General features: G+C 43.1%; 1 protein-coding gene across 1 annotated transcript; it reads left to right on the plus strand.

Moving 5' to 3' along the window:
* Positions 1-219: 219 nt before the first annotated feature.
* LOC311232171 (U6 snRNA-associated Sm-like protein LSm4) lies at positions 220-20,664 on the plus strand. Its single transcript, XM_084318871.1, has 5 exons — positions 220-394; positions 4,528-4,569; positions 6,120-6,218; positions 12,543-12,726; positions 19,597-20,664. The coding sequence occupies exons 1-5, from the start codon at positions 392-394 to the stop codon at positions 19,704-19,706; spliced, it is 438 nt and encodes a 145-aa protein (XP_084174997.1). The 5' UTR covers positions 220-391; the 3' UTR covers positions 19,707-20,664.
* The last annotated feature ends 375 nt before the right edge of the window (positions 20,665-21,039 follow it).

A 21,039-nucleotide genomic window follows, 5' to 3' on the forward strand; every position in this document is an offset into this window, starting at 1 on the left:
GCGAGGCGCATAAACGTCTATTCGATCATGTCTCTAGCACCCCCACAGCCGTATCGGCAACCACTTACATCACGGCTCTCGTCCACATTCATTAATTTGACCCCCCGCAATCTCCTCCCTGATTTCAGAATCATTGGTCTTCTTCGGCTCTGCATGTAACGCGGAAGTGCAGTGATCTGTCGCTCGGATGATGACGCCGCATTGGAACGACGAACGAGGAGCCGCGCGGCATGATGACCTCACCGATCTAACACGTAAGGAACGTGATTGGACAGAATGAACGGCACGGCACGCCAATATACTAATATAGCACATTAGTACATACGTCGTCCACACGTTACATTTAACCAAGGAGCAAGTCGGCTATAAACAACAAATAAAAACAATCATAATGGTAAGTAGGACATGTCCTTATGTTTATGAAGACTATAACGATTGAAAAATGCGTGCGTATGTTCAAGAATTAAGTGTCTTGGCTTTGTTTAGTTTGGACTGTTAGTGCTAGCTAGGCTAACGTTAGCTCCCTCAGACAGCACCCAGCGTTAGCCCGTTAGCATGCTAGCTACTAGCTCTCTGCTAAAGTATTATTAACTAACTGCACAGTGGTGGTTTGTAATATATTATATATTAACGTGCCTAACGTTAGCTAACTCACTGGGATAGTTAGCTTAGCTAACACATAGTAGCATACTACAAAACCTAGGGGTCCACAAAGACGACTTCAAACTTGAAATGGTAACAACCGATGAGGTACTCAAAAAAATTGAGCGCCCTCCAACCTAACAAGGCCACTGGCCATGACAACATCCCCTCCAAATTCCTCAGACGCAGCAGCCGCCATCACCCCAGTCATCATATGTCATATGGCTCGCCGACAACAAACTATCATTACACATGGGCAAAACAGAGTCCATTCTCTTCGGTTCAAATAACAAACTCAGCAAAACAGACGGCTTCTCAGTTACAGTGGGTGACAATATTGTCACAAGGAAAGATGAAATTACCTACCTGGGTTCCATCCTAGAGGCTAATCTTTCCTGTGACAAAATGGCATCCAATGTAATAAAAAAAAGTCAATCAACGAACTCTATTCTTGTACCGGATCTCCTCCCTGGTAAACAAGAATACCCTGAAGACTCTGGCAGGAGCACTCATTCAAGGGTACTACGACTATGCTTGCACCTCATGGTACCAAAGCACCTCAAAGGCACTAAAAACCAAATTACAAACATCTCAAAACAAACTAGTCAGACTACTGCTTGACCTGACTCCTAGAACCCACCTCACCCCTGCACACTTTGCCAACCTAGGATGGCTTAGAGTAGACGACAGAGTACAGCAACTTGCAATGGGCCTGGTCTACAAGATACACTACACGACCAAGGTACCCATGTACATGTCAAAATACTTCCCAAAGGTCAGTGAATACCACGATCACAACACCAGAGGGAGCTCCACAAATCATGTAAAACCCAGATTCGGCTCAAACAAGGGACTAAACACGTTTCGCAATTATGCCACAACAATGTGGAACGCCCTACCCAAAGCTGTAAAGGAATGTAAATCACTACCCACCTTCAAAAACACTCTCAAAGAACACCTACGGGAGACTGCAATTCAAAACTGGCCCCTACAAATGTCCTAACCCAGTTGTACAATAAAGACCAAGCATGGCTATTCCAATGTACAGCCCCACCCAACCCCACCCCACCTACCCAACCTCCTCCAATGTACAGTTTCCATGTCAAATGTATGTCAGTACTCCAATGTACAGTGCCCCCCCCCCCTACCCAACCCCCCCCCCCCCCCCCCCCCCTACCCCAACCCCCCCCCCCCCCCCCCCCCCCCCCACCTCCAATGTACAGCCCCACCCCTCCTACCCAACCTCCCCCAATGCACAGTTTCTATGTCAAATGTATATACTCTTCTTCTGGATTTTTTTTTAGTATCACAAACAGTACTGTATTTGAAAATCTGGTATGTCATAAATGTATAGATGTAGCAGTACTGTCTATCTGTATGTCATGTGTGTCATATGATGAATTGAAAATGGGGGACCCTGATGGAATCAAGACGAAAGTCTTAATCAGGTCTGCATCCTCTTAACAATTGTATGTATTGAGCTGTACTGTACTGTACCCATTCTGCAATCTGTTAATAAACTTTTCAATCAATCCATCAATCAATCACACACATAATAACCTCTCTATAAAACAGGGGCACGTCCCCAAGGACTTCAAAATTGCGAGAGTGACCCCCTCTGCACAAAAAGGGCAGCAAATTAGACCCAGGCAACTACCGCCCTGTTTCTATTCTTACCTCCATCTCGAAAGTCATGGAGAAAATAGTCTACGAACAGGTCGAAAAGTACCTGGCGGAAAAAAATCTAATCTACGAATTCCAATCTGGCTTCAGAACGTCCCACTCCACTGACACATGCCTCCTCTATTTGAACGACCACATCAAACAAGAGGTGGACGCGGGCAAATACTGCGGCATGGTCATGCTGGCCCTACAAAAGGCCTTCGACACTGTCAATCACTCCATTTGATTGATTGAATAGTTTATTGGTTTAGAATGGAAAATCACACATATACATTGGATCACAATATGAAAACAGGTATAACATTTTCTCCATTTACCAATAGGATTTCATAAAACACAATAAAGCCATAGGCTTGTTTCCATTGTGGTCCTTCATCATTGGTGTCAGTGGATTTATGTACTGGTGTGTGGGTGTTTGTAGTGTCTGTATGTCAGGATGTGTGGTATAAAAACAAAAAAAATACATACAATAATATTCCATTTTATAGACAATAAAAGAATAAAAAAGGAACAACACATTAAATGGATTCTAATGGACAAGCTAAAAGCAATTGGTTTTGATAGCTTATCAGTGAGCTGGATGCAATCCTACCTGGAGGGGAGAGAACAGATGGTAGAGGTAAACGGTACTCTATCCCCCCCCCCCTCACAGTGAGCTGTGGTGTTCCACAAGGAAGCATACTAGGACCGCTACTCTTCCTAATTTATGCAAATGACATGACAAAATGGCATCCAATGTAATAAAAAAAGTCAACCAACGAACTAGATTCTTGTACCGGATCTCCTCTCTGGTAAACAAGAATACCCTGAAGACTCTGGCAGGAGCACTCATTCAAGGGTACTATGACTATGCTTGCACCTCATGGTACCAAAGCACCTCAAAGGCGCTTAAAACAAAATTACAAACATCACAAAACAAACTGGTCAGACTACTACTTGACCTGAACCCCAGAACCCACCTCACCCCTGCCCACTTTGACAACCTAGGATGGCTTAGAGTAGACGACAGAGTACAGCAACTTGCAATGGGCCTGGTCTACAAGATACACTATACGACCGGGGTGCCCATGTACATGTCAAAATACTTCCCAAAGGTCAGTGAATACCACAACCACTACACCAGAGGAAGCTCAACAAATCATGTTAAACCCAGATTCGGCTCAAACAAGGGACTAAACACGTTTCGCAATTATGCCACAACAATGTGGAACGCCCTACCCAAAGCTGTAAAGGAATGTGAATCCCTGCCCACATTCAAAACCGCCCTTAAAGAGCACCTACGGGAGGCTGCAATTCGAAACTGGCCACCATAAATGCCCAAAACCCCCACCACCTCCTAATAGACAGTCTCCTCCCCATATATATTCCCTCCCCGCCGTATGTATATTTCTCTCCCACCCACCCACCCCCTCCTAATGTACAGTCTCCTCCCCATCATATGTATATACTCTGTCAGGATCTAGGGGTAACAGTACTGTAAATTTGAATACCGCTTATGTCACAAATGTATCGGTACTAAATACCTATATGTCCCTATGCCATAAATGTCATGTATGTTGTGTATGTCATAAATGTCTATATGAATTGAAAATGGGGGACCCTGATGGAAACAAGACAAACGTCTTTCTCAGGTCTGCATCCCCTTAACAATTGTATGTATTGAGCCGTACTGTATTGTACCCATTCTGCAATCTGTTAAATAAAGTTTTCATTCATTCATTGGGTGAATAACTGACGCTGGAATTGATTGATTTATATTCCTTTATTGATCCCCTTGGGGGGGGGGGGGGGGGGGGGGGTACAGGTAGTAAAAACAACACAAGCAGTGTAAACAAATAAGTCAATAATATAATTTACTATCTAACTAACTGAAGTATACAGTATTCCCATAAGGTGCAGTATGCATACGGTAGTGTTATAATTTACTATCTATCTAACTAACTGAAGTATACAGTATCACAGTATTCACATAAGGTGCAGTATCCATAAGGTAGTGTTATAATTTACTATCTAACTAACTGAAATATACAGTATCACAGTATTCACATAAGGTGCAGTATGCATACGGTAGTGTTATTGAATTATTAGCTGATTGGTTGCCACAGACATTTCCCCCTCAAGACTACGGAATTAGAAGACATAGGAGGAGAGAACTGGGGGCGCTGTGGTGTGCGTTCTAAATGTTTTGTGTTCAATTTGCAGCTCCCTCTATCTTTGTTGAAGACTGCGCAGAACCACCCTATGGTAAGAAGGACCAATGTCGCCTTCAGTTTTTACTGCACTGTTGTCAACCCTTTCACTGCCACACGACAGCCGGTTAACCCTTTCACTGTGACAATACAGAAGGTTAGCCCTTTACTATCACACAACCGACGGCGATGCTCCATCATTAGCTCCGCATTTGCGGAGCTAATGATGGAGCATCGCCGTCGGTTGTGTGATAGTAAAGGGCTAACCTTCTGTCGTGTGGCAGTGAAAGGGTTAAGAAATAATACGTTTTCTTAGCCAAATGCAGATGCTGTACACGGAAATCTGTCTTCTTGATGATCAGAAATATGAAAAGTGTTTATTGCCAAGTAAGCTTTCAATTACAAGGAATTTGTCTTTGGTGCATCAACATTAACAACAGACAATTAAAGTAGAATAAAATCAAATGGAATTCATAAACTAAATTAGAATACAAATATATTATGTAACATGGCTGTGGAATTGTGCAAAACATATGAACAGTGTCGTCATACTGTGCAGAGACATTGAACAAGCTATTTATTTCAACAGCATGCCATGCTAACAGGTCAACTGCATTCAGTGCACAGGGGCAGCCTGACGGGACTCCTTACCGGCACTACTACTAGTCTACTATGCTCATCATCAGTTTTAGCCCACAGGTTGTTTATAGATTACTAATGGCCAGGCAGTTACCTTTGGCAGATAAAAAGAGGCATGCTTTCATCAAATCTGGACTTTTCAACAGTAGAGAGTGCAGTTTAGTATTGTTGCTTGAGATCGTGTCTGCCAACATCGGCACTGCTTACATCCGAGTACATTTGCTCCTGCTCATAATATTTCTATTCCCCGTTTTATATGTGCCCCCCCCCCCCCCCCCCCATATAGAAGTGTAATCTGTTATGTAATCTGCTGTGACATCCTAATTCACTGAGGCGTTTAATAATGTATCTGTCTAGATGGGTTGGGAATCGATTCACTTTCAATTAAAAGTGTAAACAGAAATGTACATACTTAATGATGACGACGGAACATTCATTCTCATTTGTTTGCCAATAGGTTGTGAATAATATGAAAATGTCATGCCAAAAGCTTTTCAGTATTTGAATTTGAAAGAAAATCCCCTTCCTGAATTAATTATCTATCTATCTATCTATCTATCTATCTATCTATCTATCTATCTATCTATCTATCTATCTATCTATCTATCTATCTATCCCTTTTTAGATGTTTGCTTTCCTGCATAGGAGGCTCTTTTAAATCCATTTCCTTTTGTCAATAACGACTGGTCCAGGTGGCAGGCAGTGCATAGTATCGATGGCCAAAGAGCAAAACCTACTATCTGCGTATACTATATACTATATACTTTGCGACATGTTTCAACAGTTTTCTCAAAAAACATTCAGATGGGAGGCTTTGCTCTTCGGCTATTGTTATACTGAATCAGTATTAGCTGGCACAATTGCCCAGTCCTACCTCCATGATTTGTAAAGTTAAATGTTTGCACTAGATTATAATTTCACGATCATCACAATGTCGAACGTGTCTTTTAATCTGTCTTTCCTCAGCTGGTGGAGTTGAAAAACGGAGAGACTTATAACGGTCACTTGGTCAGTTGTGACAACTGGATGAACATCAACCTGAGGGAAGTCATCTGTACGTCGAGGGTAAAGTCCTTATTTAACTTAACCTCTTAAGCCCGAGTGGTTTGGTACCGGTATGAGATTGATATCACTATAAATCCATCAATACAGAACGTATTAATTAACCCATTCTCTGCCACCACTTTGATCATCCTAAACCAGGGGTCAGCAACCTTTTTGACATGGAGTGCCTATTTGAAATATAGTTGTAACTAGTGTGCCTCAACAATATTCCATGCATCGTACTTTTTTTTCTCTCATAATCAGGTCTTTTTAATGATAATTCTTACATTATTACATCATTATTGTTATTGTTATTATTAACAATATTATTATGATGGTTGTATCAACCCTAAATCTGAGTTGGGGAGGGGGGGGGGGGTGCAATGCAGACAAACAGCTGCATACAGTGCGACCATTTCACTCACATTTGCCCATTCATTTTTGGACACAGCACACACCATAGCTCCACCTACAGGCCTAATGGAGAACTGTACAAAAATAAATAATAATAAGTTACCCAAACTTAAAAATATTGAGTTCAGTTACTGTGCTCAGTTTTCAATCCATAATAAGTTAACAGAAAAATAAGTACACAACCACATTATTTCAACCTAATAAAACTATGTTTATTGTCATTGTTTTAAGAACACAAGTTGACTTGGTAATACTCACATTTTGAGTAAGAAAAATGGCTTTTAACATGTGCAATGTTCAATGAAATAATAGAAAAATAAATAATAAAATGTGTTGATTAAGCACTGGTCACAATGGTGACCGTAATAATGTTTTTGTTATAAGGCTCTGCAAATGTTACTGAATGATGTAGCAATGTATTTCCAGCTAAATTGAAATAATAAACAAATAAAGGGTTTCAATTAAATATGTGTACTATTGTCACATGACACAGCTCAGAAGCTCAGAACACCTCAGAACACAGCTTCATCTAACGAGGCGTCGCAAGGTTTAAGTTTAACTGAGGCTAACGTTAACATGATGGCACACACACAGTGCACACGCAAAGCACACTGTGCTCCACGAGAGAGAGAGAGAGAGAGAGAGAGAGGGAGAGAGGGAGAGAGGGAGAGAGAGGTTCAGCACCACACACACAGTGCACACGCAAAGCACACTGTGCTCCACGAGAGAGAGAGAGAGAGAGAGAGAGAGAGAGAGGGGCACAGTGGACAGCTCCCCTACACATAATAATAATATATGCGCGATTGTGCGTATGATCTATTATGCGTAGAGCCCTGCATATGCACGTTCAAGTTAACATGCAAACCGATGTACTTAAGCATTACATCACACGCAGGAGTGGTTTGTGACCAATAAACCATGCCTAGGGGTGGTTGTTAGGCCCGAGGCGCAGCCGAGGGTCGTTAGACCCCCCTAGGCATGGTTTATTGGTCACAAATCACGACTGCACGTGGTGTAAAGCTTTTATACAACTGCCAGATTCATCCAACCTTATTTCTATACAATAAACACACATTAATCGAAGATTTATTGAAAAAACCATCCGCCAGAAAAAGTAGTTCCCACAACTCCATGTGGAAGCAGCTTGAAGTGCATCCAACCAAACTAACACATCCAACTGTGTATTATTGGAATGATTGAGAGAAGTTGCCTCATGTAGAAGCAGCTTGAAGTGCATCCAACCAACTAACACATCCAACTGTGTATTATTGGAATGATTGATTGAACATTTTATTACCAGATGCAGAATGGGTACAATACAGTACGGCTCAATACACACAATTGTTAAGGGAATGCATAGGAAAAAAAAAACGTTTTCTTCGCCCTATTTTTTTATTTATTTCTTTTAGCCTAAACTTAACCAGTTGGAAACCAGGGGTACAGTAATAAAATTAGCAATCAACCAATCAATCAATTCAATAGACCATGCTCACTTAAAACAGCGCTGCTTCTCTCTCAGTCTGACTCCCCCGCTGTTGCAGACAGGAGTGTGTGTGTGTGTGTGTGTGCGTGTGTGTGTGTGTCACAGTGTGTGTGTGCGTGTGTGTGTGTATGTGTGTGTGTGTGTGTGTGTGTGTGTGTGTGTTTGTGGGTACGCCAGCGTCGGACAGTGAGAGAGAACGCTGCAGTCAGTAGCAAGAAGGAAGTAGAAATTTAAATCAATCAATTAATCTATCAATCAAACCGCGATTTTTCTTTTGTTCTAGATTGCCTCAAGACCCATCAATTACATCATCCAACATTGTTTAAAGGGCTAACACATTCCCCTTGACAGAATCGCTTCATATTTAGTCGTTTAGTCGCCATTAACATATCCATTTGTAAATATTATTGGCCACCTTCTTGTGATCCGGCGGAGTGATGTGATGTGGGTCGGTTGTGGGCGGGTCCTGGGCCAGCAGCGTGGATTGTTGCCAATAAAGACGTGTAAAATGACTGTTTCAGCCAATCAGAATCGAGAAATTTGCATGCCGTTGTATAAAGGAAAATAAACAGCAGCCTACCTGTCGCGTCAGTGTTTTGCCTGGCTGAGCTCCGGTTATTTGGGGGGTGTAATTAGTCACTTTAAGCTGGACACATGCTTCGGAGTGGTCGGTTGTCAATCGACTCCGGGAGGGGTTGAGCACGTACTTCATGTGCGAAAAGATCTGCTCACAGAGGTATGTTGACCCGAAGACCGTCAGCAAAGCCATTGCAACGTTCCGTTGACATGGTGGGGATATCTTTTATCCTTGCTTGTATTGTCTCTTTATTTGGCAAGCCTTCAAACAAAACATATGAGGTACAGATAAAAGCCTATATACGTCGCCATCCGTGAATGGCTCTCCACGTTTTGCAATGCAATGAGCAATGCGATAGCAATTGCTTCAGTTGCGTGTTTTTTAGCGCTTGTGAACACTTTGAGGGTGCTGGCTTGCTTCCCATACCTGGCGACGGCACGTTTAATGGATTCTGCCTTATCCGCCTGATCCTTGAAACTTGTTTTATGCTTAGTCTCGAAATGGCGTTTCACAGATGATGTTTGGCAAACTACATTTTCCAAACAGAAAGAACACATAGCACGGTCCTTCTGACGGTCCACAAACCCGTAATCGTCTGTCCACGAGGGCTGGAATGTGCGAATTTGCTTTGATTTCTTAGCGGGGGTTGATCATGACACTGCACAGAATGCAACCTCAGCACTGTGTGTTACCTGGCGCGACTGCTGCGGGAGGCCGGCGGGAGGCCGGCTACAGCGGAGCACATGGGAACAGCTGATTGCTGTCATAATATAGGGGTGTGCAGAACAGTCGACTTACAAAAAAGAACCTGTGGGAGGATTTCAACAAGAGATATGCGACAACAGTGCAAAACATTTCACAATAATATTTCAAAGCGAAGTAAAAAAAAAAATAATAATAATAATAATAATTTTTTTTTATGCTGCCCCCCCCCCCCCGCGTGCCTATGGAAATGGTCCCGCGTGCCTAAGCAGGCACGCGTGCCTAGGGTTGCCGACCCCTGTCCTAAACCATTCTCTGCCAGTACTATAAGTCTATGGAGATGTTCACCTTCTTTGCAGGGCTATAACTTTTTAAATTGTATTGCTAAATTGACATTACTATGGCCCATTCAACATCGATTAGCTATCGTTCAGGATGTAGGAAAATTTTTCTTTTTCATTCACACATTCATACGAAAATACCGTCTAGAGTATAAATATGTTTTTATCGTTTTCTGCAGTATTTCCTAGAACGTGAGATATAGACATAAATGCAAATATTAGATTATCAAATGCCGTTTGATACCGATCAACGTTATATAAAAAATTTCAACTGTACATGGTCCTAAGCATTATGACTGATCATCCGCGGGTGAACGGAAGGGGGGGGTCGTTTATAATTCCGTGACCGACGTTGAATGATTTATGTAGTATGGGTGATATATAGATCAGAGCAGTTTGTATAAAAAATTATAAAGAAAAATGCTGAAACTCACGGCAGCTTCCTCGTAGCGATGGGCGATGAGAGTGGAGCAAACGGATCCCAGTTATGTGATGTGGATCAATGCGATCCAGTTCCGGTTTGTATAATACTAATATACGCCCAAATCATGTGGATTATTGAGTTATGGCAAATATCCATATCCACGGTGTGTGTCTTGAGTCCAGGGACGATAAACGAGTGGCCGGACGGAATAGGGAGACGCACCGGGGTCACAAGAGATCCACTTCCGGTTGCAACTCTCCGATCAGCCACCAGGTGGTGGTATTGAAGCGTTGCAGAGTTGTGATGGCTCCCGCAGCATATGACAAGGCTCCGTGGGTGCAAGCTATAACACTGACGAAGGAATATGTAATTCCGAAACATGTTTGTTTCAGGCTGCCATTAAATACTTGAACCTGAGAGTGCTGGTCTGGCTTCACTGCTTCTTTTTTATATAATACTTAATGGGATTTCAGCACCCATTGTCGAATCTTGAGAGCGCGGTCTAACTTGACATTTAAGGCTCCGTGGGTGAAATATGAACTTGAAACACGCTGTACAGCGATATTGGCAGACAACGGATTTTGGCGGAGAATGGGTTATTGTTGCGTTTCTTTTTCAAATGTAGCCAAGAGTAAAGACCCTAACCCTGTCAAAACAGCAGTCAACGTGTATATCCCCCCCCCCCCCCCCTCCTCTATTTTCATGATCATATCTCACGGGTCGAACAAACCTGAACGTTATTGCCATAACATAGAACATAGGTTAGTTTTGGTGGTGGCAGGCAAAGGACACATTTGATGAGCTGAAAACAAAGTGTGCAAATGCAAGGCAATAAGCACATTGACTATTATTTGATCTGTTTGTGTAATCTGTTAGCCAAAGGTGGGTTGCCACAAATACCATGTATATGGGAAACATAGATCATGGGGGGGGGGGGGATCCTTCACCTTCCTGTTAACTTTGGGAAAGATTTCTGTGGCCAACCACAGGGCGAGCCAATTAAAACGAGAGTAGAACCGGTCATAATGAAACCAGAAGAATGGAAGTCAGTAGAGTGCTGACCTCCATCCAGCTGCCCCTCTGTGTCCTTAAACACCGCTGACCACTGGGACGTCCAGCTGGCCCTCTGCTGCACATGTCCTTAAACACCGCTGACCACTGGGACGTCCAGCTGCCCCTCTGCTGCACATGTCCTTAAACACCGCTGACCACTGGGACGTCCAGCTGCACATGTCCTTAAACACCGCTGACCACTGGGACGTCCAGCTGCCCCTCTGCTGCACATGTCCTTAAACACCGCTGACCACTGGGACGTCCAGCTGCCCCTCTGCTGCACATGTCCTTAAACACCGCTGACCACTGGGACGTCCAGCTGCCCCTCCCTCTGCTGCACATGTCCTTAAACACCGCTGACCACTGGGACGTCCAGCTGCCCCTCTGCTGCACATGTCCTTAAACACCGCTGACCACTGGGACGTCCAGCAGTTTCCTCATTTTACTTCTCCGGCAAGCCATCCGAAGAGATCCAAGTCTTCGCCGACCCTCGGAACAGCGTGGAATCGGTATTTCCAGTACCCAGCGCTGAATCAATAAACGCGATCGATATTTGGAATGGCGATCAGGAATTGGAATAATCTTTTTGGAGAACATCTGATCAGAGGTAAGGAATCTTCTTAGGATAATCTGAGCTGTTTTCACAGATATCAGCGTGTGCCGTGTGTGTGTGCGCTGATCAGGAAATGAGAGAATCGATTTTTCGGCTCTTCTCTAGCGTGCATAAGTACACATATACTATCGATAATCTAGCGTTTATTTGAAAACGATTCATAAATAGACCGAAAATATTGTGTATTCCAGTAAAGGCCGTTTATCAAAATCTTTATATTTTCCTGAAACTTTCAAGAAAACGAGGGCTTTTCAAAATGGTATAAAACGGAAATGAACCGATTATTTAAAAAAAAAATCGTTTCGACAATGTTGACTGCAAACAAGTCATTGATAAGCGACGGCCAGATTAAACGCATAATTTAAGACATAGTTTATGCGTTCACAATGCTATCATTGAAGTGGGTGCTGGCATTCAACCATGTTTTGAGACGGGGACCCGTGGCATCCAAAGTGTTAATATTTCACATTTAAAGCAAAGGGGAAAAATAGCCTGACCCCTAGAGGCATCGATAGGTTTCTTCCTCTATGGGTCGTGAATGTTCATCCTGCTGCTATTACTTTTCAAGACCTCTTGGTGCGGAGGGAGGGAGGGAGTATTACTTTTCAAGACCTCTTGGTCACAGGCAGGCAGACAGACAGACAGACAGACAGACACACACACACAGACGGGCAGACAGAGAGACAGACAGGCAGGCAGGCAGGCAGACAGCTCACAGTCTCTCTGCTCCCCCCGCAGGACGGAGATAAGTTCTGGAGGATGCCAGAGTGCTACATCCGGGGCAGCACCATCAAGTACCTGCGCATTCCAGACGAGATCATCGACATGGTGAAGGAGGAGGTGGTCTCCAAGGGCCGCGGGCGTGGAGGCATGCAGCAGAACAAGCAGCAGGGCAAGGGCCGCGGAGGAGGAGCGGGCAGGGGTAAGAGGGCAGAGGAGGAGGAGTCAGCAGGGGTCAAAGGGCAGAGGGGGAGGAGCCGGCAGAGGGCAGAGGAGGAGCCGGCAGGGGGCAGGGAGACTTACTTATTATCCCTTGTGTCCAATAATAATAATAATACATGCAATCATTAATGGCTATATGAAGGCCAATTACATTTACAGCTTATACAGCTGGGGACATTAAAATACTTTGGACTTTTTTTATTTCATTTTCAATTAAAAGCATGGATTATTATGATTTAAGAGTGCAAGTATTGTTAGAAATAAATGCTGATTATGCGTTTGAATGAGCAGAGGGTACAGTAATTAAAACAGATGTGTAGGCAGTAAAAGATGAAAGATAAAGGACTACACTACCGCCTCACACCTGTCCTGCTGACACTTGGGGCTTTTGATTTGATTTGAACATGTAAATACAAACTAAATAAAGAACTAAACAAAAGCAAAACATAACTCAATTTACTTCCAAGGAGTAGGAAGAAGTATACACTTATTTAATCCTACCCCTTTTCCACTACTCAAATGAGTGTACTAATTTAAAACATTTCAAAACAAATGTATTATGCAAAAAAAAAAAAAAATGAAACGATATGTAAAACATGAAAGAAATAAAATACAAATGTAAACACCCGTGAATATCAAGTCCCTTCCTCATCCCTGTACCTTGTGAACATAATTTCCTTATACATCAGTTTGAATTGTCTCATGTTTGGACATTGCTTTAGCACCACATTCAGACTGTTCCACAGTTTCTCTCCACATATCGAGATGCAGTGTCTTCTCATGGTAGTGCGTACATTTAGCACCTTTAAACTGAGTTCTCCCCTCAGATTATAACCCCCCTCCCTATCAAAGAACAGTTCTTGAATGTTTCCTGGAAGTACATGACCTTTTGCTTTATACATTAATTGTGCCGTTTTAAATTCCACAAGATCATTTAACTTTAATGTTTTTGACTTTAACACTTTAATCGCCATGGGTTAAATTCATAATTTACCATCCCTCGCCAGCTCTATTTGTCTATGGAGAAGTTCCCCTTCTTTGCAGGGCTATAACTTTTTAAATTCTATTGCTAAATTGCCATTATTATGGCCCATTCAATGTCCTATTGTTCAGGGTGTAGCAACGTTAAACTTTTTCATTCACATATTCATACTAAAATATGGTCTAAATTATAAGTGTTTTTATCGTTTTCTGCAGCTTTCTCCAGAACTTGATTTATAGCCCTAAATGCATTATATTGATGATCAAATACAGTTTGATAGGAATCTGTGCGAGATAAAAAGTTTCAACTGGACGTGGTTCTAGGCGTTTCTACGCATCATCTGATGATGACCGGATGGGCGGGGGGGGGGATCGTTTATAATTCCGTGGGCAACGTTAGATGATTCATCCAGAGTGGGTCATATGTTCATCAGATCAGTTAGTATAGAATACGTTCGAAAATAACGCTGAATCTTACCGTGGCTTCCTCGCGCCGCTGGCAGATGAGCGTGGAACAGATTTTTTTCTATTATGGGATGTAGAAATGCCCGATCCATTTCCAGGTTGTATAATAGTATATACGTCCAAATAACGTTTTTTATTGAGTTAGGGCGAGCTATCTATTATCCAGTGTTTCAAGATGGAGTCGCGGGAGCTATAGCGAGTGGCCGGACCACATATGGATGAGCACTACCGGTTCAAAGGTTAATATCCGGTTGGTGATCTGCCGATCGGCCACCAGATGGCGCTCTTGAACCGCTAGAGAGTTGAGAGGAGATCACCAGTGTGTCTCAGGGCTCCGGAAAGGAAATATGATTTCGATGACAGATTTTTGAAATATTGACATCAAAGACGAGTTACGGCGTCTTCGGCAGAATGAGCATGGCTAGGAATGTCTTAACTCGTCATCAGCGATCATAGTGTTAAAAATAATAATGTTAAGTGTGATCACGATAACCTGCAATGTGAACTATCGTTATGGCCCTTTTTTGGAGTATAAAAAGTGGTTGTAGTCATGTAGTGTAGAATTATCATCTGTCTTTGTGAAAAACGTAAGATAAAAAAAGTTGGAAGTTTGAGTTTCGTCACATATATAAAGTACATGTCAATGACAGTGACATGCTTGGTTCTGTACGAGCCCCCTGAGACTGTGCTTCATACAGTAAAACAAGAAAAGTTAAATGAATAAAGTCCAAACACAAATACAAACTAAAGTACAACCTAAAGAGGTGTTTTGTGTGGCATTTCGTTCTTACAAAGCCCTGCCTCAGCTTGTTCCCACCGCTGGTATACTGTGGCCTTGCTGCCCTCTCGGTGGCATCATCTGGATTTAAGCAAAGAGAAATAATTATTGATTTGAATGTCATTTGAAAACATGTTTTACACAGTTTTACACAGACTGTACACCATGTGAATACAGTCAATTGCCATCATTCTAAATCGTTAGCCTCATATGATAATTGCCTAAGTAATCTTTTGGCCAAATAGATATGTCTGCCTAACTCCACTCCCCTCACACTGCTGCCCTGGCTTAGGGCCTACTGTCCTCAGCCAATCGGAACGCTTGTTACGTTCAAAGATCCCCATCTGCCTGACCTCGTTCCCAGCTTTATCTCCAGAGCCTGGTAAAGCACTACGGTCCCGCCCCTGGAAGCTGCCTCCGAACGGACCAATTCACGCCACAGCGCTCATGAAAATGCACTCCCCCCAGAAACGACCTCGTTATCGCCGCCTCGTGATACTAATGTACAAAAGGCTGGGAGTTTTAGGAGACTGTCCATTTAGACACTTGTTGAAAGTGAACGTTAATTAACTTGAATAATTATTCCATGTTCATTTATTAATCCTGTAAGATTCAGATTGTTAGAAGTCAATGTTATAAAGGTAAGTGCCCGCAGTTCATCGTATTATATATCGAGTGTACTAGAAATTCTTTGCAATTTCTGGATTAATAAAGCATCCTCTATGACTTAATTAAACACTGTAAATATGCCAACATTAGCAGGGTTGCTAGTTTTCAGTTGTAGTCCGTGAGCTAGATGTTTAAGCCAGAAAGAAACAGAAAAATAGAAGGACATTAAAGCGAATATATATTTAAACATACTACATTCATTCACTAGGCATTCATGCATCTATAATAAAAAACAGTGTATAGGGACAAATCAAAGCCCCTACATGGACCAGCACTGTATAGGCAGACATACATACTGTATACATCAAACAAGCACTGTATAGGCAGACATACATACTGTATACATCAAACAAGCACTGTATAGGCAGACATACATACTGTATACATCAAACAAGCACTGTATAGGCAGACATACATACTGTATACATCAAACAAGCACTGTATAGGCAGACATACATACTGTATACATCAAACAAGCACTGTATAGGCAGACATACATACTGTATACATCAAACAAGCACTGTATAGGCAGACATACATACTGTATACATCAAACAAGCACTGTATAGGCAGACATACATACTGTATACATCAAACAAGTCAACCAACCAAACGAACAATATTCTTGTACCGGCTCTCCTCTATGGTAAACAAGAATACCCTCAAGTCAAGTCAAGAGTTTTATTTGTCACGGAATACAAGCATACAGTGAAGACTCTAGCAGTTTTGTTGAAAATGTCCGCTGATAACTCCATTGTCTTGTTTTCGAGATGTACGAGCGTCTGCTTGTGTTGTTTCGCTGGGGACTATAAACAGAACAGGGCGTGGGTTAGGGTTAACTGGGGACTATAAACAGAACAGGGCGTGGGTTAGGGTTAACTGGGGACTATAAACAGAACAGGGCGTGGGTTAACTGGGGACTATAAACAGAACAGGGCGTGGGTTAGGGTTAACTGGGGACTATAAACAGAACAGGGCGTGGGTTAACTGGGGACTATAAACAGAACAGGGCGTGGGTTAGGGTTAACTGGGGACTATAAACGGAACAGGGCGTGTGTTAGGGTTAACTGGGGACTATAAACAGAACAGGGCGTGGGTTAACTGGGGACTATAAACGGAACAGGGCGTGGGTTAGGGTTAACTGGGGACTATAAACGGAACAGGGCGTGGGTTAGGGTTAACTGGGGACTATAAACGGAACAGGGCGTGTGTTAGGGTTAACTGGGGACTATAAACAGAACAGGGCGTGGGTTAACTGGGGACTATAAACGGAACAGGGCGTGGGTTAGGGTTAACTGGGGACTATAAACGGAACAGGGCGTGGGTTAGGGTTAACTGGGGACTATAAACGGAACAGGGCGTGGGTTAGGGTTAACTGGGGACTATAAACAGAACAGGGCGTGGGTTAGGGTTAACTGGGGACTATAAACAGAACAGGGCGTGGGTTAGGGTTAACTGGGGACTATAAACAGAACAGGGCGTGGGTTAGGGTTAACTGGGGACTATAAACAGAACAGGGCGTGGGTTAGGGTTAACTGGGGACTATAAACAGAACAGGGCGTGGGTTAGGGTTAACTGGGGACTATAAACAGAACAGGGCGTGGGTTAACTGGGGACTATAAACAGAACCGGGTTAGGGTTAACTGGGGACTATAAACAGAATAGGGCGTGGGTTAGGGTTAACTGGGGACTATAAACAGAACCGGGTTAGGGTTAACTGGGGACTATAAACAGAACAGGGCGTGGGTTAGGGTTAACTGGGGACTATAAACAGAACAGGGCGTGGGTTAACTGGGGACTATAAACAGAACAGGGCGTGGGTTAGGGTTAACTGGGGACTATAAACAGAACAGGGCGTGGGTTAACTGGGGACTATAAACAGAACAGGGCGTGGGTTAGGGTTAACTGGGGACTATAAACAGAACAGGGCGTGGGTTAACTGGGGACTATAAACAGAACAGGGCGTGGGTTAACTGGGGACTATAAACAGAACAGGGTTGGGGTTAACTGGGGACTATAAACAGAACAGGGTGTGGGTTAGGGTTAACTGGGGACTATAAACAGAACAGGGCGTGGGTTAACTGGGGACTATAAACAGAACAGGGCGTGGGTTAGGGTTAACTGGGGACTATAAACAGAACAGGGCGTGGGTTAACTGGGGACTATAAACGGAACAGGGCGTGGGTTAACTGGGGACTATAAACAGAACAGGGCGTGGGTTAACTGGGGACTATAAACAGAACAGGGCGTGGGTTAGGGTTAACTGGGGACTATAAACAGAACAGGGCGTGGGTTAGGGTTAACTGGGGACTATAAACAGAACAGGGCGTGGGTTTACTGGGGACTATAAACGGAACAGGGCGTGGGTTAGGGTTAACTGGGGACTATAAACAGAACAGGGCGTGGGTTAGGGTTAACTGGGGACTATAAACAGAACAGGGCGTGGGTTAGGGTTAACTGGGGACTATAAACAGAACAGGGCGTGGGTTAGGGTTAACTGGGGACTATAAACAGAACAGGGCGTGGGTTAGGGTTAACTGGGGACTATAAACAGAACAGGGCGTGGGTTAGGGTTAACTGGGGACTATAAACAGAACAGGGCGTGGGTTAGGGTTAACTGGGGACTATAAACAGAACAGGGCGTGGGTTAACTGGGGACTATAAACAGAACAGGGCGTGGGTTAACTGGGGACTATAAACAGAACAGGGCGTGGGTTAGGGTTAACTGGGGACTATAAACAGAACAGGGCGTGGGTTAGGGTTAACTGGGGACTATAAACAGAACAGGGCGTGGGTTAGGGTTAACTGGGGACTATAAACAGAACAGGGCGTGGGTTAACTGGGGACTATAAACGGAACAGGGCGTGGGTTAACTGGGGACTATAAACGGAACAGGGCGTGGGTTAGGGTTAACTGGGGACTATAAACAGAACCGGGTTAGGGTTAACTGGGGACTATAAACAACAGGGTTAGGGTTAACTGGGGACTATAAACAGAACAGGGTTAGGGTTAACTGGGGACTATAAACAGAACGGGGCGTGGGTTAGGGTTAACTGGGGACTATAAACAGAACCGGGTTAGGGTTAACTGGGGACTATAAACAGAACGGGGTGCCCGGACACGGAAAGCCTGTAGCTGGTATTTCTGTATTTCCCATTCACACTTTAGGAGGCATAGCTTTACCAGCCTACCATCTGCCTAACTCACCCGTGTGACTTGTGCATTTTAACGTTACACACACAGACAGCGATCGCATGACTTAGGCAAGTAGAACAACTGCCTTAGTGTATGACATGTATGTATTAGGGCTGTCAAAATTAATGCTTTAACTCTGGAGATTAATTTAAATTCTTTAAAGCGTTAAAATAAATTAATCTAGATTAATCTATGGAGTGAAAAATGTTCAATATAATATAAGAAAGCGGTCTAGCTGAGTCAATGTTGATGGTTTTGTTGAACATTTGTATTTCACAGGAGACAAACTGTATTCAAAGAAAGCTATTAAAATAGTCTTTGAATCTAAATATACTTTCTTTGTGTTGATTTTGCATTAATTCCATGATTTTACTCAAGTAAATATCTGTTACAAGCTTCGGTCTTAAGTAGAAAAATGCTATTTTTAATCTACATTAATTACAGAAAATTGTGAGATTAATTAGTAAAAAAAATGTAATCTATTGACAGCACTAGTATGTATGTATGAGGAAAAAATGCCAAGTCACGACATATTTTGTTTAAAAGTCACCTTATTTTGTTACGCAATGGTTGTTGTGTTTTTGTATATTTGCAAACTTGTTGATGCACCTTGTGGAACTTGTTTTTAAAATATAAATTAAAAACTCATACACATTTTCAGGAAAAATTATTTTTCTTCTTTTCCAAAAATCTTGAAAAATGACATAGGCAATTCTGGTATGATGCTAACTCTCTGTTTCTCTCTGCCCCTGGCCCCTGCAGGCGTGTTCGGTGGGCGCGGCAGAGGCATGCCTGGGGTCGGGCGAGGCCAGCAGCAGCAGGAGAAGAAGCCCGGTGGGAAGCCTCAGCAGGGGATGAAGAACCAGCACTAACGCCCAGCACTGCAGAGAGAACCTCAGTCATAACACACCGAGATCAAAGTGACTCTCGCACAGTGGTCACCACCTATCTCAAACCCCGCCCTCTTCTATCCATCCTCCAATCGCAACGGTTGCTTCCCTCAGACAAACAAAGCAACGGTTGCGATTGGAAGAACAGCAGAGACTATTGAGCTCAGTTAAACGGAGAGTTAATTCCCTCCGCCAAGGAGGTTATGTTCTCACCCGTTTGTCTGTGACCAAGATGTCTTGAAAAGTAGTGGCGGGATTAATGTACAATTTTCTGTCAACATTCATGACTCCTAGAGGAAGGAACCTATTGATTTTGGTGACCCCATGACCTGTACTCCAGCGCCACCATCAGGCCAAACGTTGAAGGTTAAAGTTTGAGATGGGTCGGTTGTGTTCACAGACCTTGTCCATTATCCCAGCAGCTCTACCTTGTAGTTTCATCAGGATGACCTTTTGACCTGTAGGATTGACCTTTTGCAAATTCATTGCGAGAACTATAAAGGCGTTATGCGTGCTTGAAATATCTCCTGAAGGCTTCTGATTTCTCTCTGACTTGCACCATCTCTGCACCAGGAAGGACTACCATACATTTAAGAATAACATTTTGTAACATTCACAGTCCTTTGTTTGTGTTGTCGTCACCAGTAGTGGTTTCTTTAATTTTATTTGTATCCTGTGCTACCAGTAAGATAACTGGCCAATATTATGTCATCATTTTGGGGACACATTTTATGTCCCTGGAATATGAAAACCTTTGTTATTGGATTTATACAATGGCACATCATGGCAATATGCATGATTCCCGGAAGTTTGTCATTCTAACTCTCAAATGGACATGTCCAATGTGTTATGTTGGTGGATTTCATTTTATTTTTGTAACAAAGGACAACGTTGTAATTTATTTACAAGAGAACTTGAGAATAAAACATCTTTTGTTAAAGAGTGGTTGCCGTTATATTTTTCAGGAGCTCTGCCATAAAAAGGAATGGTGGGTGGGTGCATTCCACTCTGGCAAAAGCCTAGTGTCTAGTCAATACAAGATACTTTAATGCCACACAACGATGGTTGGTGGTAATTGTTTGCGGTAGTTTGTTAAGCACTGGGTACATCAACATGAAACATCAAACGCCCACCTCCCAATCCCCACAATAAATACATATATACATAAATACATACAGGACAGTAACAGTGTCAGTCAGTGACAGATGCTTGCCCGTCTGTGCAAAGCGGGGCGGGCCAGGGTGTTCAGTGTTCGGACTGCTGTGGGGAAAAAGCTGTGAAGCGTGTGTGTCTGGTTAACTTAGCATGGACCTGT

This window comes from Notolepis coatsorum, assembly GCF_963971535.1.
Source record: "Notolepis coatsorum genome assembly, chromosome: 7".
Lineage (NCBI taxonomy): Eukaryota > Metazoa > Chordata > Actinopteri > Aulopiformes > Paralepididae > Notolepis > Notolepis coatsorum.